General features: G+C 44.6%; 4 protein-coding genes across 6 annotated transcripts; all 4 read right to left on the bottom strand.

Moving 5' to 3' along the window:
* Nucleotides 1-3,224: 3,224 nt before the first annotated feature.
* On the bottom strand, nucleotides 3,225-6,747 carry chst10 (carbohydrate sulfotransferase 10). 2 transcript variants are annotated; one of them, XM_051428267.1, is made up of 6 exons: nucleotides 6,624-6,747; nucleotides 6,004-6,147; nucleotides 5,811-5,920; nucleotides 5,465-5,690; nucleotides 5,166-5,271; nucleotides 3,225-5,010 (listed from the first exon to the last, which is right to left on the bottom strand). In XM_051428267.1, exons 2-6 carry the CDS (start codon nucleotides 6,107-6,109, stop codon nucleotides 4,458-4,460), a joined length of 1,101 nt encoding a protein of 366 aa, XP_051284227.1. In that variant the 5' UTR covers nucleotides 6,110-6,147; nucleotides 6,624-6,747; the 3' UTR covers nucleotides 3,225-4,457. The 2 variants fall into 2 exon arrangements, with proteins under 2 accessions (XP_051284227.1, XP_051284226.1); XM_051428266.1 differs by having other exon boundaries at nucleotides 6,004-6,231; nucleotides 6,624-6,744.
* Nucleotides 6,748-7,592: 845 nt separating this feature from the next.
* rpl31 (ribosomal protein L31) lies at nucleotides 7,593-9,973 on the bottom strand. The gene is made up of 5 exons (XM_051428281.1): nucleotides 9,865-9,973; nucleotides 9,260-9,363; nucleotides 8,754-8,879; nucleotides 7,764-7,876; nucleotides 7,593-7,670 (listed from the first exon to the last, which is right to left on the bottom strand). Exons 2-5 carry the CDS (start codon nucleotides 9,361-9,363, stop codon nucleotides 7,639-7,641), a joined length of 375 nt encoding a protein of 124 aa, XP_051284241.1. The 5' UTR covers nucleotides 9,865-9,973; the 3' UTR covers nucleotides 7,593-7,638.
* A 675-nt stretch (nucleotides 9,974-10,648) lies between these two features.
* Nucleotides 10,649-21,523, bottom strand: zc3h13 (zinc finger CCCH-type containing 13). Of its 2 annotated transcripts, none has more exons than XM_051428203.1 (20): nucleotides 21,356-21,523; nucleotides 20,373-20,549; nucleotides 20,023-20,126; nucleotides 19,724-19,838; nucleotides 19,421-19,532; nucleotides 19,123-19,289; nucleotides 18,880-19,028; nucleotides 18,445-18,645; nucleotides 18,139-18,306; nucleotides 17,708-18,051; nucleotides 17,064-17,558; nucleotides 16,690-16,944; nucleotides 16,109-16,595; nucleotides 15,795-15,991; nucleotides 14,145-15,401; nucleotides 13,377-14,048; nucleotides 13,146-13,289; nucleotides 12,812-13,012; nucleotides 12,443-12,606; nucleotides 10,649-12,315 (listed from the first exon to the last, which is right to left on the bottom strand). In XM_051428203.1, the coding sequence occupies exons 2-20, from the start codon at nucleotides 20,538-20,540 to the stop codon at nucleotides 12,115-12,117; spliced, it is 5,601 nt and encodes a 1,866-aa protein (XP_051284163.1). In that variant the 5' UTR covers nucleotides 20,541-20,549; nucleotides 21,356-21,523; the 3' UTR covers nucleotides 10,649-12,114. The 2 variants fall into 2 exon arrangements, with proteins under 2 accessions (XP_051284163.1, XP_051284164.1); XM_051428204.1 differs by having other exon boundaries at nucleotides 16,696-16,944.
* Nucleotides 21,524-22,099: 576 nt separating this feature from the next.
* On the bottom strand, nucleotides 22,100-26,165 carry cpb2 (carboxypeptidase B2 (plasma)). The gene is made up of 11 exons (XM_051428251.1): nucleotides 26,042-26,165; nucleotides 25,697-25,772; nucleotides 25,489-25,613; nucleotides 25,290-25,398; nucleotides 25,025-25,126; nucleotides 24,425-24,529; nucleotides 24,207-24,317; nucleotides 24,031-24,121; nucleotides 23,511-23,713; nucleotides 22,987-23,071; nucleotides 22,100-22,912 (listed from the first exon to the last, which is right to left on the bottom strand). The coding sequence occupies exons 1-11, from the start codon at nucleotides 26,116-26,118 to the stop codon at nucleotides 22,698-22,700; spliced, it is 1,299 nt and encodes a 432-aa protein (XP_051284211.1). The 5' UTR covers nucleotides 26,119-26,165; the 3' UTR covers nucleotides 22,100-22,697.
* Nucleotides 26,166-26,212: the final 47 nt, after the last annotated feature.

Here is a 26,212-nt window from a genome sequence, read left to right as displayed (position 1 = left end):
CAAGCTACACTGAAAACGTCGACTTCCGCTGGAGAGTTTCAACATAAAAGCCTCACTGAGCTCCTTTCTCATTGTTGTCGACCAAAAGATACTGAGATACATATGATTGTATTGGAAGAGGAATCAGTGTAATTGTTCTTCTTTTTTAAATGATCTCAGCCAAAGGCCCATGCATAAATATATGACTTATCAAAGTGTGCTTACATGAACCAGTGGTGGAAGAAGTACTCAGATCTTTAAGTTACGTAGAGATAAAAGTATTTGAATGTCATTTAAGTAAACATATTTAAGTATCAAAAGTAAAACTACACCTAAGTATCACTTTAGTGTTACTGTTCCTGTAAAGGTGGGGCTAAACTGTATACGTAGTTAAATCTACAACAAAGCATTCATTGATCATTTATTTGTAGGGGCAGACACAGATTTCCTCTTGTGCTCTGTCTACATTATATATTAGTTTTACACTATTTGCAAATTAACTGTAACTTTTCTAAATAATAACAATAATCAGTTTTGGGGCTTTTCCAGATGACATTAATTACATAACTAATAATGTTACAGTAACTCATTACTAATAATAATATTACTTTCTCCAGTAACTAGCAGTGGAACTAATTACTAATAAATGTCAGTAATTATATTACAGTTACCACCCCAAAAAATAATTATTTACAATATTACGTTTGTTGGCACCCATGCTGATCTGTAATCCAATAATCAATCACATCATTGGATTCATTTTTGTAACCGTGGAGGAAACTAGATGGAAGCTGGAAATACTTAAATTTAGCAGCTGGAAATATTCCATTACTTTGACTTTAACAAACAAAACTGGATTTTAATCATTTTAAGTCAGATTTTTGGGGAGAAGGAACACAATTACAAATTTTTTGGGAAAGTAATATCACTAATAGTGTAACTAATTACTATTGGCAGGAAGTAATGAATCAAGTAAAAATATTACTTTAAAAGAAAAGAGTAATTAGTAATAATAAGTAATGAATTACTTTTTCAACACTGGTCCCCAGGGACCCCAGTCGGTGGTCCTTGTATGTTAGGCTAAATATGTTGGTAGAATGAAGGTTTAAGTTCTTAAATAAATGTTGTGGAAATGCAGCAAAGTGGAAAAAGTTAAAAGTAGCATGAAATGTGGCTCAAAGGTGTATTTTAGTACAGTAGATAGTAGAAATAGAAGTGAATGTAGTTGCTGACATTATTGAATGAATTAATATTATGAATAAGAAAAAAAGCTAAAGTCAAAAATCCATAAAGACTACAAGACTAGAATACAATTTACATCAACCTGATTGCCTGGCAGGAATTTTATCATAAAGTTACCAAGTTGTTTTTATACAATTTGAAAAAATAAACTTTAACTTGAAAGTACAGCTGCTTCATTTCCGCTTTCATCCTGTGCGACTTGACGGAGCTTTGATCGCGAATGGCACAAACACAGGAAGCCGGTCGGCTTCTCACAGAAAGAAAAGGGCTGGGCCTCAACACATCAAGCATGGATCCCGAGATGATCTGTAATACCCTGTCCGCACATCCTCACCTCACCTTCATACCCAGCCGCATGTTAGCGCACATACAGCTCACACAGGGGGGAGGGGAGGGGAGGGGGGGGATGTCTGCCCCCTCCCTCACTGCACAGCATCCTTGCGGACATGCGCATGTTCGGCTTCAGTGTCAATATTGGTAATCATGGGTGTGGCAATCTCAGGAGTGATGCTGGGTACGTTTAGTGCACTGCTTCCCAAAGTCATTACTCAGGCTAAATGTACAACTCTGGCTTTCTGAGATGAAGAATTTTCCCAATCTACCCTCTTCAAAGCTAAATAAAACTATTTGATCCCAACATGTTTTTCATTTGAGTGTTTTGTCAGTGGTGTTTTGCAGGGTCACTGTGTGAAGATTGCAGATTATATGAGATTGCTAAGAGCTCAGTCCGAGCTGGCAGTCTGCCTGAGCTGCAGCTTCCCATCAGGCAAATTAATGTAGGATACTGAATTCTTTAAAGAGCCTTTCCAGATGTATTAATCCATAGAAATGTGTCTGATGTGTTTTTTTCTGCCAAGAAAAGAATAATTTCCACATTAAAATCTCCGATCTCCTCCTGTCTCTTACTAGTCCATTCTCAGTGTGTGTGCACCGGCAGAGTTTCTACATCACACTTCTATAAGTTGCATCCTGGACCAGGATTTGGCTTCCCAACTATTAGTGATGTCACAAATCATGCTCATAGGCCCCTCCTCTTAAAATCAGGTGTTCAATGGGCTCAGAGAAACTTTTCACTTTCAGCAGATGAATGTGAAAACATCTTTATAGTGTCAAACTCTGCACATACATCGTTCTGCACAGTGAAGATCAAACATCCAGCTGTAGGAACAGGAAGAGATTTTGGATCAGAGGGGGGCTTTAAAGCCGGTCAGCAGTGCACCTCAAGGTCAGCTCATTGATCTATTTTAACTCCTGCAATGATATAGTTGAATATACTGTTGATAGCTCTGTAGTATATGGTATAAACACACTGCATTTCGCAGTAGTTACATCAACAAACGCCTTTTTGAAAGCAGCACTTTACAGCCCTGCATCTGCTTTACTAACAATACCAAAATAGGAGGCGGTGTGTAAATAGTAGCACAAAGCAGCAGAGAGGGAAAATGTTCAGCTGCAGCGTTTCAGTTATTTATCACCACTCCACAATGGATCTGCCAAACAGACGGCGCTAATCTTTTGGTTAAACAAACTCCAACATCCAAACGACAGAGCAGGACGAACCAGTCAGACAGGATGAGAGCGGTAACCTGGCAGTGGTCGCGCACACACAAAGCCCTAACTTAGAGCACTCAATGTAATACTTGAGACACTTAACTAGTGCTTAAGCTCTGTAAATCAACTTAAATCCATCTGCCATAGGGTAAGATTATGCAGATGATAGTGATCATGTAAATCAAGTTCCACCCCGCACCATCTCAGAGATGTTTGTTGCTGACATAAAGCTATGAAGTCATTGTTTTGCCTTTATTCCTGTGGTTCATATGTCAACTCAACAGTCCAGTGTGTTGACATGTAGTCCAACGGTTCAGCAGCGTTTGTAGCTTCTGTCAAATTTTAAATGATTTTACTGCCACCTTGTGGATATTTGGCATTATTGCAGCAACATGCACTGCACACGTTCCAGGCGACCACATCCAGAAAGCAGCAAAAATTAAGAGCACACGTTCTCTTTCTGATTTCACATGGAACTTTATTACTAACTAGTGTTGTCCTTGTTTTACAACCACCTGTCCAAAAGGTCACCAGGCGGCTGCAGGGAGGCAGTGCTGTCATTTACAACCCAGGCACCGCCCGTGCCACCAGCCAGCAGGTTAATAATATTATAAATAGCAACATGTAATACAAATGTTGAGTTGCAAGTCATGTTAAGAACATTTACACAGTACGTTTCTGATAGAAAAATGACCCTTTTAAATCCAGTGCCAGTTTCCTTCAATGTTCCAGTGCAATTAGCAGCTGAATAAAATGGAGTCAGAAGCATCTGATACTGTCAGTTTTAGTAAAGGCAGAACCAGAACAATGGCTACAGTATGGATCAGGGCAGGACTACGGTCTTCAATTCAGTACCAGTTCAATTTTTGATTTCATTTTGGTGCCATTTTGTGATATTTCAAGAGTAATTTACTTTACTGACACTCATATGACTTTATGTAAAGCAAAGAAATAAAATGCTAAAAAATGCAAAAAGCTGACGCTGAATTGCAAGTCATAAAAATATCAATGAAAAACATCAATATCCAGTTATATTCTTGCCGTTCACTCTCATTGTCAGAAAATATGAGCATCCCTGAAACAGTCTTCCCCTGCTCCCTAGCACGATGGCAAGAAGTCCAGAAAAGACACGACATGTCAAAACGCAGCTGTCCGCAGTTTACCTCGACAGGATGAATCATTGAAACCGGTGATCCATACAGTGCAGTAGAATAGCTACAATACAGGGTTAACGGGCCTGTATCCCTGGCATTACAGAGCACAGAAATAAGTCATTAACATTAAATAGAACATAGCAAATGAGTTCTCTAATTGACCTGTATTTGATTATTTAACTCATCCCCCCCCTCACACACACACACACACACACACACATAAATTCTGCAGCTTTTATCTGAACTGCTGAATCTCATTATGTGACTGTGCTGTTTGTACTCGCATCCCACGTTTTTGTTCAATGTTCTTTCTTTCTCTCTTCGCTGTATCGTGACACAAGTTTCCGTACTCTCTCCATAAAAACAAACTGTTAAATATATGAATATTAGGCAGCACTTTTCAGTCATTGCTAATAAGTTACAGTGTGCGACACACCAGCTCTGTGGCACACAGTCAGCTACGATCCACCTCCGTCTCAGTAAACCGAGGAAGTTATAAGAAAACATGTCTTTTAGTCAGTGTTAATCATTTTAGTTCAGTAGAAAGTCTGGGATCGGGTAACCAAACAGGTGGAAGTCACCCTGGTAACGTGCGTAGAGGCGCCTGATGTCCCGCTTGCTGATGCCTGAGAAGTAGTGCTCCACCTTGGTCCTGTTGTAGCGGGTGATGCCTGGAGGAATGGCTGGGTAGGACACCAGCTGGTCGATGCCCGCTGCTTTGAGGATGTACGGGGCGTCTTGCTCCAGCGTCTCGTGGTGGCCCACCACGCTGTAGTGTATTTCACACGGCGCGCACAAGTCTGCGTAAGTCACCCAGTGAATAATGTGCTCGCCGAACTGCCGGTCCATGCGGCGGCGCCCTTCCACGTCACCCAAGTAACGGACAAAGTCCTCAAAGTGCAGGCCCGAGGCGGCGAGGTCGCTGTCGCGGTGGCTCTTGCGGTACTTACGGATGATGGCGGGAGCGATGTCATGCTTGTACCAAGGCTCGAAGCGTGGGTTCTTCACAAACTTGTCTTTGAATGCAGAAATGAGGCGCTCGAAGGGATCTCTCACGATGAAAAACTTAAAGTAAGTGTTTAATCTGTTGGTGCACATAAAAGGTTTATGGGAAAATGGTTGTGAAGGATGAAAAGTTGGCCTGTCAAAACATCCTTCTAGTGTCAAACTACTGCACAGTGAAGCTCAAACATCACATCACAAGAAACACAGATTTTGAGAGGAGGAGCTTTTACTGACCTGTGAGTAACTTCCTGCGGCGTGAGTGATGAGAGACGGGGCAGGCCGTTTTTCTCATGGTCATGAACGAGGTTTTCTGGAATCTCCTCCACACTGGAGAAAGCTCCTGTCAGTGTTAATAACACAAGTCATCTACCGCATTAAACAGACCCAGAGTCACAGTGAGTATGCAGCATCATGTTTACAAAGCTTTCACTTCCTTTTTAGGAGATTCCTGACATTACTGTCGTGCTTTGCTTTCCATTACTTATCATTATAGTAAATGTGTGCATTTATTACCTTCATCCAAACACACTCACCGTTGAGCACAATGAGGACCTTCTTCCACTGCGTGTTGCCCACTTTGGGCGTCTGGCAGAATAAGATCTTGTGTTTGTCGCAGACAAAGATGCGGTCCAGGACAAACTTGCTGATGGAGACGTGAGTCAAATTCCTGAGGCTGCTGTTCTTACACACAGATGACAGCAACTCGATCCGCCTCTCAGCGACTGACTGCCAGTCTGCCACTGTGGGTACGGCTGAGGGCTGAGACACACATACACCACTGTGACTGAAAGCCTTGCTTTTAATATGACTGTGTTACTGCAGGGAGAAAAAGTGAATGACTTGGATGGAATACAGTTAGCAATCAGCTGCATAAGTCACCTGATCAGATGGCTTTGGGACTGTTTTTTCTGGGCTGGAGACAGGAATGGGTTTAACCACCTTGGTGCCTGGCACTGTCCAACTCGCACCACCAACCCTCTCTCCATAGTCTGGAAATACACGTTACAGTGGACTGATCACACTCACCCCAACATCTGACTGTATGTAGCACTAAGCATGAGAGAGAGCTTACCGTCTACAGCTCTGAAGCTGATGAACTTGCTGACAAACATGAGGATGAGCAGCACCCAGCCGCAAGCCCCGAGGAGCAGCCAGTGGTGCCGCATCGCTTCGCCCATCAGCCGACGGCCATGGAAACACTGCCCGGCGCTCCCACCTGGACACAGACCGCTGACTGTACTTCACCAGCGAGCTACTCGCTTAAACATCAGCTGACACTACGTCCAATACTTACTGCTGACTGTAAATGAATCACTCAAACATTATATATACATTTTAACACCTCGCTAACTTAGTTAACGTCATCTGCGTGACAAGTTCTAGGAGTTATTAGCTAATGGATATTGTGTGGTAGCATAAAGCTAACAGTTCTGCTTTGAGTTAATGATATGGACAGCTACCAGCGATTAGCATTAGCTCATCCAAACACAGTGGTAAGAACAGCTACTGTTCACTGTATTTAAGCTAGCCAGCTAGCTGGTCAGTTAGTTAGCCGACTAGCTAGCCACACCTGTCCCTCCCAGACAGACACCAGACATGAGGAAGACAACTTGGACCCACGCTAGTCTGTCCCGGTGAGGTTAGTCCAACATGTCGAAGGCGACACAGCGGCGGAGCAGCTTCGTGTCTTACCTTCTCGTCAGGTTTCCAGCTACTTCACAGCTGCACAAACTCTGGAGGAAAGGCTGGACGATGCCATCGCGTCTCTTCTGCTGCGTCCCTGTTGTTCTTCACAACATCCGACTGAGAGCTGCTGCCAAATCAGTAGCGCCCACTAGCGGCTGCGTGGTGTAAGAGCACTTTACTGCCGACATCCACCTCAACTCACTTCGCTTTAGATTTTCACAGCCGCTGTAAATATGTGAATGTGACCCAGTCTGCCAGAGGGAGGACACCACCTGAAGACAATATCTATAGCTGCTCCATACACAGCTCACAGTCAGGATAGTGCAGACATGGTGATGTTACTGAGATATGGCCTTCCTAAATACATGGCTACAAGTACTGCACTGAACAAACACACAATACTTTGGATGGAATATTTCAAATGAATCATACACAGTTCAGTTGTTTATATGGGCTGCACTTCTCCACTGTGTTAAATACACTTAGTATCTCCTGAGTGCTTAATAAAAAGACTAGATGAAATTCTTCCATTATATAGTCGTGATAGTTTAACAGCCTGCATTATCCAGCTGAAATGTTGAGTTGGACGCATCTGACAATTTATACTGTCCATATATGAGCCGAACATCTCAATGACATGCCAGGGTTTGGTTTTTTTTTGCTAAACACAGAAGACTCCAAATCCATTACAATTTATTGATAACAGATACATCTGTCTGCATCCCTGAACCGACTCTTCACTGTGCAAAGGGAGGAGCAGTGAAATCAAGTCTTCTAAATCAACACGTCCTTACAAACCAGTTCTGTTTCCAGTGTATTGGGTAAAGTTCTAATTGACATTTATAATTAATGTTTAAGGGTTAATATTACTGCTGAGGACAGTATTTCAGTACGTTTGTCTGCAATAACCATTAATCCAAATTCAAGACGCATCCCAAGTATTTGCAGAAACATAAGTAAAGACACAAGACAAGGTTTTTTTTCTTATTTTTCATTTATTCCACTCGCAGAGGGGACAAATTTAGTTTTCATCAACATTGACCGTCTGCAGACCTGTTGGAGAAAGAGAGGGGGAAGGAAATTAATGAATTGTCTTTATTGCTTCAGTAGGTGAATGACATTAAAGTCAGTTTGCTGCATATTTACCTTTGCATGTGGTGACAGGAACATATGTGACCAGGGTGTACAGTTTGTTGGGAGAGTCCTCGTCCTCATTGCGCTTCCTGGACAGCCGTACGCGTATCCTGTACGGCACGTTCCTGCACGGCACAAACAATGTGACGGTTAGCATCTTCACTGATAGGTTGCCCAAACTCTACATTGGCTATGTAATACCTCATAGCACCAACTTGCTCTTCATGTTGGGGTTCGAGTGTCAAAATTGTCAACACATTGGTGCTAACCGCAGCAGTGTGCCATAGACGGTATACATGCTGCCCCACTTTGTGTACACAACCCCCAACTGGATGCTGAGTACTTCAGTGAGCCAATCACAATGGTATCCCATTTTCAGCGTAAAGTACTGGTAACAGGAAATGCAGTTTATGCAAACTTTTTTTCCTCATATCTTGCAGACTTTTTCCGCTGATGACCGTACTGAAAGTGACCAACACCTCACTCAGAATAAAGGATCTGTCACAAAGTCCTTCAACCATGAGCACAGAAGTTCTATAGGTCTGTCTTGAAATCATCAACCACAGTGACCTCTTAGTATTGTGCATACAGTCGGGCTGAGCGAGTCTAACATTTTCATATCCTGATTATTTCTGAAAAAAGACTCTTGCCCCTGCGGAAAAATAGTCCACCAAAACAAAAACATTTATTCTAAACATACAGCTGTAATTGGTTTGCTTCTCACAGGTCTTAATTTTAAGCTGGTGCCAGTGTTACATTGCACATTTCACCTGGTAGCTTACATGTTGAACAAAAAGTACCAATGGATTAACACTTAGGTGACTGCTATATTATAAAGAAACCCTACATAAACCATCACAGCACAGTGAGTGTAGGTGTAGACTTGGGGGCCAGACATTACTCTGGTTTGATTAAAACAAAAATATGTCTACCACAGATCGCTCAGGTCATGATGGCATTGCATTTTGCTCACATACACAAGTCATCAGAGTCTCATCTCACCTGACACCCTTGCTCCACACTGCCTTGTTGAGGCGAGTGTCAATGCGGACATCAGGAGTTCCCATCTCCTTCACGGCAAACTTGCGGATCTCCTTGATGGCACGTGGGGCCCTCCTCTTGAAGCCCCTGCGAGGACACAACGCCGTTACTCAGGTGGAATTAATCGACTCCAATACTGATCATTTGTTGTGTCACTCATCAAACCACACTACGCTCGCTGGTATCAGTTTTAAACAAATATGAGCTATAAGCCTTAAATTGAGTGAATCACTGATTAATCCACACTTTAAAACGGCAGTGATAGAACTTGTACTTGCAGCACTGCTCAGCACATTTCAGCACTGACAACAAACATTACTACCATATTCATGCACAAAGCAGCAGGTGTGCAACTTAATAAAGAAGCTCACTGAACTGGTTATGAGCTCACTGACAGTCAACATACAATAAACTGCACTCATGTGCCTGAATCAAACATTTCCAGAGTGCGTCCCTGCAGTACTCACACTCCGTGGATGCGCTTGTGGACATTGATGGTGTACTCTCTGGTCACAACCTCGTTGATGGCTGAACGCCCCTTCTTTTTCTCTCCTTTCTTGGTTGGGGCCATCTAGAAACAACATAGGTACGTTCACGTTAGGGCTTTGTTAAGTGTTAACATTAAATACAAGCTATTTAAACGACAAACTGGGGTGTTTGCAGACTTTAACGCGGCGCATCTGCTGCACTAATGTGAGCATAAAGCCGCTGTAACGTTGTTCAACATGCAGACTTTACAGGAAGATAAATAACACTGAAGTACAGTAACTTAGAAAATGGCCGGTGTTTGAGGTTATAAGCTGTGTTACAGTACAATAGTCTATCTAGCTCCGAAGAAAATGTGAGCAGTGACACAGAAAGGCTACGTGAAGCCACTCCGGTCGACTCAATGCTCCCGTCCGTCGCCATTAAATTAAGCTATTAAAAGACGTTCAATCCCACCAAAAACCTCATATAAAAGATAATGGAACACTTATATGTACATTTATACCAAGTACGTGGTTAATTCTGCCTTTAATATCGCAGGATGGGGTTAGATTGTAGAAATATCATTTCCGAATAAAATACTCACCTCGGCTCGTAGTTGAGGCGGAAGTCGGAAGGACGGACTTAAGGCAAAGGATTGTGGGTAAAGGAAACCGGTCCGTTTTCTTTTGATGTTCGTCAAGAACAAACGATTAAAGGTTCCTTCTGTTGTTACCTCGCCTCGTTCAACACTTTATTTATACTGACTTTGTACAAACTGTCCATTTAATAGTGAAAATGTAAAGATTTAGAGATAATGGAGACTGTGAGATGAATTATAATGGCAGTTTGTTATGATTAGGAACATGTGTAGTTCGTGGTGTGCAGTAATTATTCCTCTTTCTTTTGAACAAGAATGGATGTGTATTATGTTTGATGGGCTATTGCAGCTGAATGACCCACACAAAAAAATAGTAATTGATTGTACAAGGTTTTTGAATCAGTTTAAAACAGAATGTAAGAGACATTTCAACAGATCTTTTATTGTATTAGGTTTATGAGATGTCAGACAACTGTATTTGTCTATTATGTAGAAGATAGCTGTAAGTTTTACACCATTGCATAAATGATTAAAAAAATGTATATCCTCAATAAGAAATTAAGACTTCCTGGAAGAAATGTAGCTAGATCCTCCAGAGGATCGTAAGAATTCTTAATAAAAGACTAAATTATAAAAAGGTAACACAACCCTAAAGTGGCTGGTTATACGTCAAATTCAGCACTTACCTCAAAATGCAAAAGTTTGCATCTCATGGCCGTCCTCGTAGCTTTTGTTATAGTAATTCAACGTGACAATCTCGATAAAAACTAGCACTGCATTACAAATAAAAAAAAATGTCATTCTACATTTATTTTACAGTAAAAAAATACAGCGTTAAACCAAATATCATTCCTCACACATCTCAAAATTGACCTTGCACCTTAGACAAAATAAATATGAAGTAGGAAAAAGTGTTTTCCAACAACATAGAGTTGTGGTCAGACTAAAAGATAGCGGGCTACATCAGAGCCCAATCTCTCCTTTTTCTGTAATGTCACTCAAGTCACAGTTGCATGGCCGGGAGGAGGTGTCATGTTGAATCCAGGGCTCTAAGATAACAGCCATTTTCCATTCTTATTATGTTCTTTAAGCTGTTCAGTGCAACACTGAAGTTGGGTTTGTCCATTGAATTTGTGTCCGAGCACTCGCAGCATGCACAACCTGCTCTTTTCAAGTGTCACTTGTTGAACTAAAGAGTGTTGATACAACCACATCCCAGAGGTTCAGTTTATCCACCTGTTCAAGTCTTTTTTTATTGTGACTGGCTGGTCAACCACTGGAACACAGAAACGTGATGTGGAGCTGAATTTAATTATCTTTTCAGTCATTTCTTTTTTTTTTTTTTATCTAAGCAGTCTAGTGTCTTTTCCTATCAGGAACGTTTTTGGCTCCTTTTTGGATGGTGTGGGCTGGTGAACGTTAAGTAGAGGACTTCCACATGGCAGTGTTGGAGATCTGGTACTCTGCAGTCTATAATGTGCTCTCACTTCAGTTCATTTCATTTCATTTCATTTCAGGGAGACATTGCCAAACCATTCAAAACAAATACATCAAGCAAACAGCAATTGTGTTTCCAAAGACTGACAGTTATAACAAATTACATTCAATGAAGGAATAGTTTGGCAGTGCTTACTCATGAGAAACATTCAAGTCCCTGCAGGATGTTTCAGTGTTGTTGCTCAGTAACCCTCTGCAGCAAATGTGATCGATTTGCTCTGCAGATATTTTGTAATATGGTGTAAACAAAATGGGAATAACATCAAGTGTCACATTATCTGAAGGCTGAACAGTCACTTCATACAAAGCAAAAGACCCGTTACAAAAATCAACATCTAACCATTTTAATGCACAGTTGTAGTAACCAAATGCACAATATATGAAAACAAAACAGTCATTTGAACTTGGTTAGGCAGGTGAAACTGACAATTAAAAAGCTGCTCTAAAACACTAATGCACAAAAAAAAAAAAAACATGAAGTCATTTCAGGTGTGTTTTATGTTTCTGGTACATGGTTCATCACACCACCTCCATAGGCTAGAATGTCCAGTAGTCTATGGCACAGCACTTGCATATCATCCAAAACATGTAAAGCGTAACTGAGTAAGATTCACAAGTTTGCTTGTTTTTCTTTATTCCCTCTCATGACTAAAAAGGCTAGGTATTGTACTGAAATCGGACAGAGTCAGGGGAGAGTAAGTAGTAAAGGCTTAGAAGCGTTCACTTTCATGTGTTTGACTCAAGTAAGCCCCATTTCTTTCAGGACACACACACCTCAGGCTGCGCTGTGCTGAGCTTACTACTCCCAGCTGCAGCGACCTCGGCTGTTGGTGCTGACCCACCGTCTGACCTTTCTGGGCCCGAGGCCTGGCCGGCCATTGTCCTTCTGAAGAGACGCATGCTCATCTGAAGCAGATCGTTGTCTACTACAGGCGTGGTGAGGTACTGCTTAGTTAGGCCCTGAAGAAGGAGAAGTACATTTAAACACATCTCGCAATATTTAAATAATGGCCTGGTGAGAATATAGCTAGGATCGACATTGTTACTGCAGTATTTAATTCATCGTCCTGTCAGTGATTGGATGTACCTTGTCGTTTTTTAGCAGCTGCCGGCGGATGGCGAAGTCCCTGCGGGCACACAGGGCCTTGCAGCAGGGCCCAAGGTTGGTCAGTAAACCTGCCCTCTCCACCCGCCTGTTCAAGGCTGCCATATTCAGGGCCCCCAGTTCATGTTCAAACAGCTTCTCAGCATCTGGAAGACCAGAGTTGACAGTTTTAGAAGAATGGATCATAAAAAAACTCAACTGAACTAAACAGAATTCTAGATAAAGAACACAAACTCCACAACAACGCCCATTGTCAAAATCACCACTGTAAACTGATTTTTAAATGGTTATAATTTAAACAATGTAATCACAAGGATTCATTTCAGGGTTTAATGATGTCAAAGCTCTCACCTTTGGGGTCATCCAGCTCAGACTTGCACACCTCTTTGACTTGCTCCATGAGCTCGGACCCAGCAAGTCGCTTGGAGATGCCGGCCCGGAGAAGCACAGCCCCTGGGGTGAACCGGAGCAGCGCTGCCCCTGCTGCCCGGGGTTCCTGCTTCTGTTTGGGCATCAGGCTGGACCAGTCCACATCAATCACATCCAGAGGACCTGTCAGCACATTGAGGGGTTCATTTTAAAAAGGAACATCTGAGGAGTGCAACATTGTTAACCAATCAATCCCTTAGGCAAAAGTAAACATTTCCATGTGAATAATCTCCATAAAAAAGGTATTTCCTGGTACCTGTAATTTTCTCATCGTCTTGCTGGTCCTCTTTTTTCTGGCTGTCCGCCAGAATTTCATCCAGCTCATCATCACTGATCGGTTCATACTCTTCTCCAACAGACGCGACCGACTGCCCGTCGTCTTCTTTTCCGTCATCGTCCCCTGAGAACAACGCACAGATTCCCTTCAATCCATGTTGGTAAAAAAAAAAAAAAATTCAAAAAAATGCAAATGTGTTTGTTTTCTTACCGTCGATGCTGTCTGTCTTCTCCAGCTCCCGCGGCTCTCCCATCAGATGGTGACTGTTGCTCGGTTTCTCCGGCTCTGGAGGGCTGAAAGCTTCTCTTGGCAGCAGAGGTTCATATTCACTCTTGTCCTGTCTCATCATGTCCCCTCGTAGGTCTCCTCTGATTTCACCCCTCAGGTCCCCTCGCCCTGGAGCCCTGGGGTCACCGTGGGGCAGCAGGTCCATCATCATCATCATCCTCTCCCTCTCTCGATCGACGCCTCTGCCGTCCCTCTCACGCTCCCTCTCTCGCTCCCTCTCCCGCTCCCGTTCGTGCTGCTGGATGAGTCCTTCGGGGAGTAAGCGTTCCCTGTCCCTGATGTCCCGCTCCCTCAAGAGAGGTTCACGGCCAGGACGCATCAGTAGGGGCTCCCGTCCCCTGCTGGGCCAGTCCCTGGGTTCGGGCTCCCAGTCTCTCTGTTGTGGTAGGGGCTGCTGGAGGAGCAGCGGCTGCTGCTGCTGCTGCTGCTGTTGCTGCTGCGGCGGCCGGAGGTCCTTTCGGTCTCGCTCCCGCTCAAACGTTTCCCTCTCTCTCTCCCGCTCTCGGCTGTCGTAGGAGCCAGCACGAGACCTGGCCTGCCTCTCGGAGTCAGGGGAGCTGCGTCTGGAGCTGTGGCTGCGTGAATCTTGTCGGTCTGTAAGACAACAGAGACAAGTTAGAGTGGGATCAGAGTTTTAATTAAACGTGATCCTGGAAGCAGAGTTTATAAAAAGTGTGAGTGTTTATCTACCTGAGGAGGTGCTGCGGCTGGGCTCTCCTCTCCTCAACTGGTCAATTCGAGACTTCCTCTCGGCTCCCGGAGGGTCATTCACAACCGGCCTGTCTCTCTCCCGCTCTCTCTCCCTTTCTCTCTCCCTCTCTCGTTCTCTTTCTCGGTCCCGAGAGTTGGTGCCCTGCAGACGGCCCCGGCGGGATCGTGGACCTTGGGGATCTTCTCTGTGGGCGGACTCGTTGGAGGGTGACCGCAGGCGCCTGGATGACGTGCGGCTCTGGTTGCTTCCCATGCTGCTGCTGCGTGTCTGCTCTGGGGGAGGTTTGCGGAGCAGCTGCTGGGACATGAGGGGCTGCGGAGTCAGAGTCTGCAGCAGTATCGGAGGATCCTGGGGGATCAGTGGGGCAATGGAAGGGGGGTTGCACCGCTCCCTGTCCCTGCCCACCCTGGGAGCACCTCTCCGAAGAGGCTCAGCAGGAGCCCTCTCGGCAGGAGCCAGGGGAGCTTGTGTTTCCAGAGGCCCTCCTGCTCGGTCTGTGACCTCCTCATCTGACCAGTCACTGAAGTTGTCCATTTTAGACAGTGGAGACGGCTCTGTGTTGCCTCCAGTACCGCGGTGATCGGGCCTGATCGAGGGCGGTGGAGTCCGTGGACCTCTTTTCTTCTTAGTATGTGGCTGATGGGCTGATGAGTCCTCATCGGACACATCGGATTCTCCTCCCCGTGACCGTTTCCTCTTATGCTCAAGTGCCTTTTTTTTGGGTACTTTCCTGGGGGAGAGTAAAGGTGGCGGTCCATCTGTGGAAACGCCAGTTGGGGGCTCGGGGTTGAAACGATCTCCTGCGCCAGCCAGACTGCTGCCACCAGCAATCTCCTCTTCTTTGCGACCCTTCCTCAAGACCTTCCTCTGCGACTTTGTCTTCTTTTTGCCCTCCTCATGTGACTGGGAGCCAGCTGTGTCTCTGTCGTCGCTGACAGCGGCGAGGGCTGGAGGAGGTGGAGGCGGCGGCGGCGTGGATTCTCGCTGGCCTCTGCTACGGGTGTCAGGGGCGTCTGCAAGGTGCTCTCCTCGTCTGTCGCCTCCTCTGACTCGTTCCCCACGAGGCTCCAGGTCCTCGAGGCGGCTGCGTGCTTCCCTTTTATCCCCGGCTCCTCTGCGCTCCTCATCCTTCCAGTGACTAGGCTTGTCGTCGGATGGAGCGGCTCTTGGCGGAGAACGCAGCAGGGGCTCCTGAGGCCGCACCACCTGGCTCAGCAGACGATGTTTGTCGCTACCTGCACATGCACACGGAATGGTCACATAACCACGCTCAGTACTTTTCATTAAAGCAATCAGTAAAATAACAGCAGACTGTCTCTCTGTGCCAATCCTGGAATACCAGTTTAGGCTTTTCATTGGAGGAATTTGCCATAATTATTGCCTTATGATATAAATGTCCTTTCCTTTAAGGTTAAGCTAGTCTTGTAGATCAATTAAAGAAAAACGAATCCTTAAAACTGGGGTGTCCTCCACACACAGTGCTGCAAAGAAGGTAAAAATGTTGAAATTTAAACTGGCAATAACTTACTTTGAGAGACTGATTTTAGCTCATTTTGTTCACTTTGATATTGATATTAGCGATACATTGGACAGTACTGGAATGCATGCAACCAAAAGATTTTCCCTACTGTCAGATGGAGGCGGACACACTGGGCTGGGGAGGAGAGGCTGTGGGTGGAGCTTAGCCTGCCCTCGGCCAATTGGGCGCTCACTTTTGTCTTCTCCACTGTTGTAGCCGTCGCTGTCCGCCGGACTGAATTCTCGTGTCGCTCGCTTAGGCGAGGGTCGGGGGCTCGGGCTGCTCTCCACCCTGGTTCTCTTACGACTGAAGTGAGAGGAGAGGGAAAAAAATTACATAAGTGACATTTGAAGAGTTCCACAGGGCTCATGTCTAGAAACAAAGATTTAATAAGAAACAAAACAAATAAAAACTGATACATGCCTCGTCTTGCGGTCGTCCCGGGTGTCTCGAATGGACCGCTCGTCCCTGGTGTCGTCTCTCCTCTCCCGCCTTTCCTCCCTCCCTCTCTCTCGCTCCTCCCATTCCCGCTGCCTCTCTCGCTCCCGCTGCTCCCTCTCTCTCTCCCTCTCCCTTTCTCGCTCCTTCCTCTCCCTCTCCCGCTCTTCGCGCTCCCTTTCCCTCTCCCTCTCCCGCTCCCTCTCTTCGCGCTCCCTTTCCCTCTCTCTCTCCCTGGCCCGCTCCTTCTCGGCCTCCCTCTCTCGCTCCTTTTCCCTCTCCCTCTCTCGCTCCCTGTCCTTCTCCTTCTCTCTCTCCCTTTCCCTCTCCCTGTCTCTCTCTCGCTCCCGGTCGCGGGTCCTGTCCTCTCGCCTCCCATCTGCTCTATCTATCCTGCGGTCATCCCTCCTCTCCTCCCTCTCAGACTCTTCTGATCTCCCCTGGTGTCTATTTGGGGAGGCTGCTCTTTGATCTAGGAAAACAGAAATTGAAAAAGTAGTAAAAAAGTAAGTCTTTTTGCTTCCGGTTCAGATTTTGTAAAAATTTCAAATAAAACAATCCCTCACCCCCACCTCTGTCTCGGTTGTCTCTGCGGTCCCGCTCTCCATGCCCCCCTCTCCTGTCGTAGGAGGAGTCTCGGGCTGGCTCTCCTCTTCTGTCTCCCTCATAGCGGTCACGGTCTGAACCCCTCTCAGAGCTCCTTTCCGCAATGCTGCGATCTGTGCTTCTTTCCGCGCTCCGTTCACGCACTGCACTGCTCCGTGACTCCCAGTTGTCATGGCTGCTCTCCAGCTGGGAACCCCGGGAGTTCCTGTTAGAGCCTTGTGGAAGAAAAAATTACAGAAAAATTACTTGAAAGAGAATTTTTTTTTTTTTTTTGTTAAGGCCACAAATAAAATAAACTATGGAAATGAACCCTGAATGAGAGGTCAGTTCTTGCCTTTATCAGATGTTTCATTAGCGCGCCCTCTCCCTCTTCCATTCCTCTCAACTCTGTCTGTCCTGTTCTCCGTCCTTCCTTCAGCTCTCCCTCCATCTTCACGCCCATGACCTCTCCCGTAACTCCTGTCCTCCTGAGCCGGCTCCTCCTTCCTGTGGGTGTCAGTCCTCTCCCTCTCTCTCTCCTTTTCCCGCTCTCTCTCCTTCTCCCTCTCCTTCTCCCGCTCCCTCTCTCGTTCCCGCTCGCGGTCGCGGATTTCCAGCGACTCTCGGCTGGAGCGGGTCTCTGTCCTGCTCTCTCTGGAGTCCTTTACATCCCTGGTGTCTCGGTGGTCACGAGAGTCTCGGGTCGGTTCCCTTCCTCGATCGCGAGCGTCCCTTCGCTCGCGGGCCTCTCTTGCCTCCCTGTCCTCTCGAGTGTCCCGTGATGAGACCTGTTCAGAGTCATAGTCCCGGTCGTCGCGGACGCTTTCCTTCTCTCGCTTGCTGCGGCTGTCTGTTTACAAGAGAGACACAAAGCTTAACTGATGAAAGGAATAATGCAACATTTAGTAAGCTGTTGTGCCAAAATCCAAGCAGTAGCATTTAATGGGTTAAATGTGGTCAAATGAAAAAAACAACTACAGTACTAGAACATAAAGTTACCATCTCTGCGCTCATGTCTGCGCTCCTGTACAGGCGGACTCCTCTCTCTTTCCCCGCGGCTCCTCTCGCGGCCCCTGGAGTGCCGCCTGCCGGGGCTCGACCTGTCAGATCGCCGGTGGGGCGATGAGGCGTCATGGGAGGCAGGAGGCGATCGGGAGCGCCGGGAGCTCGGAGGCGAAGAGGTCGAGGCCTGAGCTGCTGCGCTCCGGTGGTAGGCGGGAGAGGACGAGCGGCGCCGACGAGGGGACGCAGAGTGCCGCTGGGCGGAGGAACCCGAGTGGGAGGAGGGGGAGTGGTGGCGGGGAGGAGTTGGGGTGCGCTGGCGCCGTGGAGGAGATGGAGACCTGCAATGATCAAGGACAGTTTTTTCCTGGCAGACTTAAACTCTGCTGTTCGGAGGAATCATTGCTCAGTGCTTCATGTGCACTAACCTGCGAGGAGGGGAAACCAGTGCAGGGGTCTTATGGGATGAAGCTTTAGGAGAGTTGGATTTCTTCATGGCTGAGGGTGAAGTGCCCCTAGAAGGCGATGACACACTACCAGAGCGCTCCTCTGATGTCACTGATCGCTTGGCCTTGTGGGAACTGTCTGATCGGTCCCTATAAACAACACGTTCAAAAGGGATGAGAGTTAGAAGTTGAAGACAAGTTTTCTAAAATGAGCACAAAAAACTATAAAATTAACATGCTGTGTGATTATATTATTTAGACAAAGTTGGCCCATCATCCACACCGTACCTGCGTTTTTCCTTCTTCTCTTTGTGTTTTTCCGTATCCCGTCCCCGATCTTTCCCTTCCTTCTGCTTCTCCACCGACTTCTCCTTGTTTTTGTGCTTGCCTTTGTGTTTCTTCCCCACCACAGGGATGTCCAGAGGGACTGGGGGAGGAGGACTGGGTGTACGGGGCCCTTTCTTTTTACTGTGGCTCCCTTTTGAAGACCTGCTTGGAAGTGGACAAAAGATATCAGTTATATCTTTTTCAAATATGATAATTATATATTCTACTGTACAAGAGTATAAGATGAGTGCAGTGGATTGCATTGCAATGTCAGATGGTCATCCATGGACACACAGTAGTAACATCTGCACACAAAACTTAATGGCCACCAAATGTCACCAAAGTCTCTTAGATCTACCCAAAAGCTAAAAAGCAAGCCAAGCCACAGACTCCTACCTGGCAGATTCTAAGACAGGTGAGGACACTGACGCCTTCTTCTCTTTTTTCCCAGAGCCGGGGCCTTTGGTTCCCCCTTTGTGTTTTGGGGATCCACTGGACTTCCTGGGTGAGGGTGAATCCTTATTTCTTAACTGCTCGGGGGAGGCCTGAGGGACAAGGATGAGTGGCAGTGAGGTAGAGATACTTCAGAAAATACTTTCAGACTGAATGCCAAAAAAAATAAAATCATTCTTTGCTTACCTTCGGCATGGCGGCGGCTCTAGTCTTGGTGGGGACTTCATCTTTCTTGATGATAATCTCCTCCCTCTTTTCCAAATTCTCCTGCTCCAGAATCATCAGCTCACGTTGAATCTTCTGGCGCTTCATCTCTAGGGATAACTCGTAATCGTAGTCACCAATATCTGAGTCTTAAAGTCAAACAATAAAAACAGAGACTTCTAAAGAAGAGCCCAGATCTTATGATGTCAAATTCCACATTAATGTTTTTTAGTTAATTCAAAATTGTAAAATCAAATGAAAAAAAAACAAGCTTTTGAACCTTCACGATTGGCTTCCCACTCTGTGGGCTCTTCTTCACTGGCTGGGGTGCGCTCCTTTGTGATCTTTATATCCTCCTTCTCCCTGTGTCGGCCTCTGGAGGAGTCTCTCTGCTGTAGATGGGCACACATAGATGAATAAGATATGTGTGTTGCAGTTCCAGGTTAAAAAATTATTTACATTCAAAGTCAAAATCAGATTCAGGCTCGGCGACAGCACCGCAGCATTTCTCTTTATTTTAAAAACCTGCCATCATTGGCTGATAGATTTAAACTAGAAGAGACCGAAAGAGCATAGAACTCACTCTCGCTGGGGGGGATGTGGGCTCGTCTAGGTCTCGCTTCAGGTTTTCTGGGTCAACATCCTGTCTTTTATTCTTCATCCTCTCCCGCAGATCACCTGTGGGTCTCTCGGCTGACCTGCTCCGTTAAGACAAACACACACACGATCAATGAGTCAATAACTCTATGGATAATAAAATGTTGTGATGTGAAAAGGATCAGAAAAAAGTAATCATAGGTCCAAAAATGTATGTCCTGAATATCCCATTCCTAAAACATCACACAGAAATCCTGACTGCCAAAACAAATTCAAACATCTTACCGACTGAAGCTAAATCCTTTGCCTCGTGGCTGAGTTCCATGTGTGTAGCGACAAGTGTTGCCGTAACTGCAATTACCGGTCTTCAGCCAATTTCTACAGTGACTCTGAAAGACACAAACAAATGAGCCTGATGAGAAACAGCAACCAACCTCCACTCAAGTCAGACAGCCATCACAGTAGGGATACTAGGAAATTAAAGGTGCTATTATCAGCAGGTCAAGACTTCTTAATGCCTGCTGCAGGAAAGAGCAAGCTCTTTACATATTTAACAAGGGAGAGCAGGCACGAAAACATAACTACATCCTCTGGGTGTGCTGGAAGTCTCAGTCGGCATCCCTTGTTATACATACATCAGCAGCATTACTCCCAGTGCTGGGGCCGAGTCTCTCAAACACACTGGGCCGGCGGGAGGGGGCGGCGGGGTTGCTGGTGCTGCTGGTCGTGGTGCTGCTGCTGCTGCTGCTGTCAGATATGGTTTTTGAATTCTCCACTGTTACCTTCCGCCTGATCTTGGACATTCTGCAGGACTGGAAATACGACAGAGAATGCTTAACGGCATGTCTGAGCACTTATCTGCATCAGCACATCCATACACACACCAGAAGACCTAAGCAGGGAAGTTTAATGAGTATTAAAAGTTAATGGACTAATTCATTCCTGCAAGCAGAATAATTTCCATCTTTGCTGCTGCTTTTTTTAAGTGAGGAAGGGTTGTGATAGTCAAGGATGCCTGACGGGTTAGATCAAACGACATTAAAAACAATATTTATTAAGCTGCTGTCCGCCGATCTCTCTCTGCTGTGTTCTGCAGCCCTGAATTCATTCATTCATTTATTCATTCAGAGGGCAGGGACACAGATCTCCCCACTCTAAATAACGACTTTAAAAAAAAAAAAAAGTTCATGCAGAATCTTTCCATAAAGATTTGAATGTATAGACCCGACTTCCTGCAGCGCTTGTTCTCCAATAGGTAGCGACCCGTCCGAAACATAAACACATGCAAATGTCCCGGCCTGTTGTTGTCTGTGCAGCTAGGCTCGCATGCTAGCTTAAGGTTAGCTGAAGTTCCTAAGCGACTGCGCGACTTTAATTCAACTCCTGAAGTATCTTGCGCTCACACGAGTCCATTTGAGATGAAACAGTGAAGCCGGTGAATGGCTGGCGTTCAATATTAGTTGTGCACGCCTCACGCTGCGGACGGAGGCTAATGCTAAAGTTAGTGAACCAATAATGACTTCATGTCTTATCTCAGCGCGAGGCCTTCCAGCCGCCGTCAGTCGCGTGCCTGCTACACACCGTGAACATTAAAAATAAAATAAAAAAAACTTCTTACCCGAGATATTGAGTCGGTGTCGCATCTACTTTAGTCCAGTTAGTGGCTTCAGCACTTGTAGAAATAACAAGGCTTATTCTTTAAACTCAAAGGCAGAAACTGCCCTCGGTGCCTTCATATTGGCGGAGGGTGCGCATCATTGGTCCTCTTCTTCTTCCGTAGTTTGTGACGACGGTTCGTGCTCCACCGCCATCTACCGAATATCCTGTACCTAGTTCCCAGCATGCACCTCGTACTGCTCCGCGGGGTACATATCAGCCGTACTCTAGCTAATAACCATGTATCTCCCCAAAAAAATACCGTCCTAATATCACTAATTAGGACAAATAATTGAAGTGTGTTTATGTTTTTGCGTCCTGGCTGTTGTGAACGCTGTTTAATGTAGAGTTGTAATCAGTGTGTGTGACCACCAGGGGGCGGTAACATTCACGATGAGATACAACCGTCAAGGCAGACACAATAGGATACACCGGTTTCCGTTTAACTCCTACAAAATAATATTATCCAACTGGACAGAAATACAATTTAAATCAGTTATTACGATTTTTGACGTTAATTGTGGTATTTATAGTAATTCACATTGACTGACAGATTTTGATCATTATAATAACAATTATATAGACAGTTAATACTAATATGAAACTTCATGAGACGTCCACTCTACAAGGCAGAAACCGGATAACTCCTACAAAATAAAATACCCCATGTCGATAGAAATGTGGACACAACATTCACACAGCAAGATAGATTTTTATTCTTTCATTTATTTATTTATTTTTTCAATGCACAGCTTCTGTATAAGAGAGCATTACATCGTGCAGGGGTTTACATTATTTGTACACACATTATTAACACCATCACTGAAATGACTATGACCTTATTATTGATATCTGCAAGAACAAGAATAATCAGTGTTAATATCTGTGTGATATATACATGATGATGTAGTTTTCATTGGAACTACCTTCTACCTGAGTGTGGCACAACAATACCAAGAAGAAAGACACTGACACTAAATGTCTTTATACAGTTTTTATGTCCACAAATTTGTCTTAATTAATAAAATGCTAATGTAATAATAAAAATGTTTCCTGTAAATGCATACACTCAAAGCAATCTCTGCAAAATAGACACCCATAATTTAATGTTAGACTAGAGGAATGCTACAAAAACATCTCCTTAAAGCAGAAAATACCCTGAATAACAATCAGAATATTCTCAACAATGTGTACTAAGCTCTTACAGGCTAGCTGGTCTTTTACTAATACTACAAACTCTGGGCTTCATTCACAAAAATGGCTTCAAATATTGAACTCTCAGTCTTAATGTCAGGTGCAACTGCTTAGAAAGTTGGAGGAGGATTCGTTGGGGCTTGTGTTTTCTCTACAACCCTGAGAGCAATGGTCTTCACAGCAATCAGAGCTTCATTGCAGGCCCTGGAAATGTGAGACGGCGGCAGGAGGAAGCCATAACGCCCGCGGTCCTGGAGCTCAAACGTGAAGGAGTACTTGATGCCGAGTTTGTACGCCCAGTCATCAGAGCCACCAGGAGCCAAGTCTGGAGAGCAGACAATGGCACTCGTATGAGAATCAAGTCAAGGTCACTTTGCTTGAAGAATAAATCCTACTTACATATTGTCTTTGCTCCAGCACCATATTTGTAGGTGTTCTTATAATATCTTCTGATTTTCTGGGCAGCTTCTTCAGCCATCTCAAACTTTAAAAGAAAAGAGAGCATTTACACATTTAGAAAGGACAACTAAGGGGAGACACTATAGGTGAATAGGGTAAACAAAATTAACTAATAGATATCACCTTGAAACCTCCCCAGTTGACAATTCTTTTTTGTATTACAAGTATTCTGAAATTGTAGGTTTAAATATTCAAATGAGACCTGATCTAATGCAAACTTTTGGTGAAATCTACAGACACAAAAAAGTGTAGTCAAATAAGCACTCAAATGTGTATTCAGGGAGTTTTCTTTCCACAAGTATGAAAGAAGACATGTAATGGAAGCAAAATAGCCCAAAATGTCAAATTTGACCACTGCATTAAAATAACCTGTCTGTTTATTCTGAGGTGAGTGGGAACTGTGGCATCAGCTGACAGACAACATGCTGCTTAAATAGGAAAGCTTGAGTGACAGCAGCACTCACCAGCACTCTGTGGTTCTCCACTTCCTCTAAGGTGCAGGAGTACGGGAAGAGCAGCATCTGGGAGTAGGAGTGGATGCTGAGGTAGAACTGAACCGAGTCCTTGTGGCTGCGCAGGAAGTCGGCCACGGCCTGGGACTCTGGTTCTGACTCGGGGAACTCGCCGCAGTAGATCTCAGAGCAGGGCTCATTGGAGGCCCCCTCCGCTGGAAGAAACAGCATCACTTTATCTTCCTGATGCTCCTGACACACTCATATATGATCAGTTAGCAGAGGAGAGAGTTCAGTGTGTTTATCAAAAAGGAAATGTATGATATTTTCCTTTAAATGCAAGTACTTACAGGAAAATGTGGGGAAAAAGCATGTGTCACAGTTAAGGATTCAAGATATTGTTTTAATGGAGTGAATATAACACACATATTCTCAGATGATTAGTAAGAAAGGAATGTCTTGTCTTGAAATATTTCTGCCTCACAGGACAACGGGTGCTGGAACTGTAATGTAATGTGGGAGGAAGACTTACTGCACCAGTTGGCATCAAAGTTCCTGTTGAGGTCGACTCCGATGCAGCCGCTGCTCTTGCTGACAGAGCGGTTCTTCCTCCACATCCTGTTCTGAGACAGCAGAGACAGATCATGAATCCAGTTGAAATAGCTTCCCTTACAACCGCTCGAGCACGACAAACCCAGATCTGCTTACTGTTGTCCACGTGTACTGGTATCCATCAGGGTTCATGACAGGCAGGACGTAGACGTCCATGTTGTCCAGGATGTGAGTGATATCTTGGTTTTGCCTGTAAAATCCCAAAGACTGAGGGAGGAGGGACATTGAGTCTTAGTGCCAGACCACAAACTAATAGAAAACAATGTTACTACAAGACATTTCCAGCCTGTTGATACTAGATTAAATGTACTCACATACTGTACAAACCATAAGCAGAAAGCAGGAGCGATCCACTCTCTGGCATGGATCCCACAGTCAATCCACATTGCTTTCTTATCCGGCCTGTTATTTAGAGACAACTGAGAAAGAGAGGGTGAACTTTAACCTTCATTCAGAGTTGGAGTGTATCAGCTAAAGTCTGAACACTTTTCAGCTAAATATAAGCTACATATAACGGAAAAAATAATGCTGAATCTTCGTCATTACTGCGGCTCATTAGGTGATGGATGAGTGTATCTTCTAGGGCTGCAAATAACAATTAATTTCATTATCGATGAGTCATTTTCTTGATTAATCAGTTGGTTGTTTGGTCCATAAAATGTCAGAAAATGGTGAAAAATGTTGATCAGTGTTTCCCAAAGCCCAAGCTAACGTCCTCAAATGTCTTTGTTTTGTCCACAACCCAAAGATATTCAGTTTACTGTGAGAGAGGACTAAAGAAACTAGAACATCTTCACATTTAAGAAGCTGAAATCCAATAATTTGGACATTTTTGCGCAAAAAATGACTCAATCCGATTAATCGATTATCAAAATAGTTGGTGATTAATCGACTAATCGTTGCAGCTCTTGTACCTTTAGAACGTAGAGTGGTCGCTTCTCGCTGGATGAGCCAATGAGGATGGTTTTGACCGTGCTGGGGTTGTCCTGTTGGGTCCTGTTTATCCAATCGTAGACCTACAAAGGAGAATGTAAACCGTAATATTGCCATTAAGTGCAGTACATGCAATCCAATAGTCCTGTATTAAATTTTTGTCAACCCGTCTGTAAACACCTTTCTGACACAATATCAACAACTGAATGTTATGACACTGGAATAAGATAAAGATGGAAAGCGTACATCCTCCAGACTGTGATATCTCTCGTAGAAAGTCGTGCTGCTTCGTGGGTCACCGGAGTCGTTCCTCGTCTGCATCTCAATCAACTCATTGGCGTTGGCCAGTAGCACCCTAAAGTAAACAGAAATCCCAAAACCTCCATACACATTGCATCAAATATGATTATAATGCTTTATGTGTGTTTCCAGAAAGGCAGCATACTCGTGTGTAATGGCATGGGTCTGTAGCAGATCCTTGACAGTCTCTGAGCTGTTTGCAGGAACAAACAGGTGGACCTGAGTTTCCTCTTTGATGAACTGAGGTGAGGCAGGCTGCCACAAGGCTGTCTGGGAGAAAACATGGCGCATAATGATTCAGGACAAAATCAGAGGAACACAATCACTGATGAAGAAAAATCTAATTTCTATACCTCGTATTGAGTGGACACATTCTTCAAGACGTCCACTTGTTCCTGTGTTTTCGGGGTGATTGATAGAACTTGGTCACTGAATGAAAAGAAAACGACATCAGTAAAATACAGGAATGCTGCAGACCCCTCTGGGCCAATCGTAAAGAGATATGTGAGTAATAATATAATAGTAATAGTGCAAATGTGAGGTGTATCATTTTTAGAAGTTATGTTAAAATTGTGTCAGTGTCAACAAGTCCATTGACCTATAGAGTTTACATCTGCGCTCAGGTACACCCAACATGTGTCTCATAACCTATTTACTTTGTTTGCCACATAACAAATATTTCATTAAGATCAACTTACTGTGTTTCTATACAGTGTCCTGTCTTCAGCAGTTTGTCCAAATTCATTAAGACAAACAAAATCCGAAGAGCTTTCATGATGTCAAGATCCAAACTGGAAATGACAGAGGTTTGTTAAAAACACGTGGGAAGAAGGACATTATTGATTAAAAAGTGTTTATTTAGAAGTTAA

This window comes from Dicentrarchus labrax, unplaced genomic scaffold, assembly GCF_905237075.1.
Source record: "Dicentrarchus labrax unplaced genomic scaffold, dlabrax2021, whole genome shotgun sequence".
In the NCBI taxonomy this organism is placed as follows: domain Eukaryota; kingdom Metazoa; phylum Chordata; class Actinopteri; family Moronidae; genus Dicentrarchus; species Dicentrarchus labrax.
Note: the sequence above shows the minus strand (reverse complement) of the source record. Positions and strands in the feature narration are given on the sequence as shown.

Bases quoted from the DNA above. Each gene is read 5' to 3' on its own strand.
- chst10 (XM_051428267.1), bottom strand. From the start codon at position 6,109: ATGGGCGAAGCGATGCGGCACCACTGGCTGCTCCTCGGGGCTTGCGGC. The intron at 5,921-6,003 runs GTAAGCTCTCTC...GTGTATTTCCAG, and splicing joins CAGCTTCAGAGCTGTAGACG to ACTATGGAGAGAGGGTTGGT. The intron at 5,691-5,810 runs GTGACTTATGCA...TGTGTGTCTCAG, and splicing joins TCCCAAAGCCATCTGATCAG to CCCTCAGCCGTACCCACAGT.
- rpl31 (XM_051428281.1), bottom strand. From the start codon at position 9,363: ATGGCCCCAACCAAGAAAGGAGAGAAAAAGAAGGGGCGTTCAGCCATC. The intron at 8,880-9,259 runs GTGAGTACTGCA...GTGTCCTCGCAG, and splicing joins CACAAGCGCATCCACGGAGT to GGGCTTCAAGAGGAGGGCCC. The intron at 7,671-7,763 runs GTAAATATGCAG...TTTCTCCAACAG, and splicing joins TCCTGTCACCACATGCAAAG to GTCTGCAGACGGTCAATGTT.
- zc3h13 (XM_051428203.1), bottom strand. From the start codon at position 20,540: ATGTCCAAGATCAGGCGGAAGGTAACAGTGGAGAATTCAAAAACCATA. The intron at 14,049-14,144 runs GTAGATAAACAC...GTTGTCTTACAG, and splicing joins CAGCCGCAGCACCTCCTCAG to ACCGACAAGATTCACGCAGC. The intron at 13,290-13,376 runs GTAAGAAAACAA...CGTTGTTCTCAG, and splicing joins GAAGACAGACAGCATCGACG to GGGACGATGACGGAAAAGAA.
- cpb2 (XM_051428251.1), bottom strand. From the start codon at position 26,118: ATGAAAGCTCTTCGGATTTTGTTTGTCTTAATGAATTTGGACAAACTG. The intron at 24,530-25,024 runs GTACAAGAGCTG...TCTCTTTCTCAG, and splicing joins GACCACTCTACGTTCTAAAG to TTGTCTCTAAATAACAGGCC. The intron at 23,714-24,030 runs GTAAGTCTTCCT...TGTTTCTTCCAG, and splicing joins CTTTGATGCCAACTGGTGCA to CGGAGGGGGCCTCCAATGAG.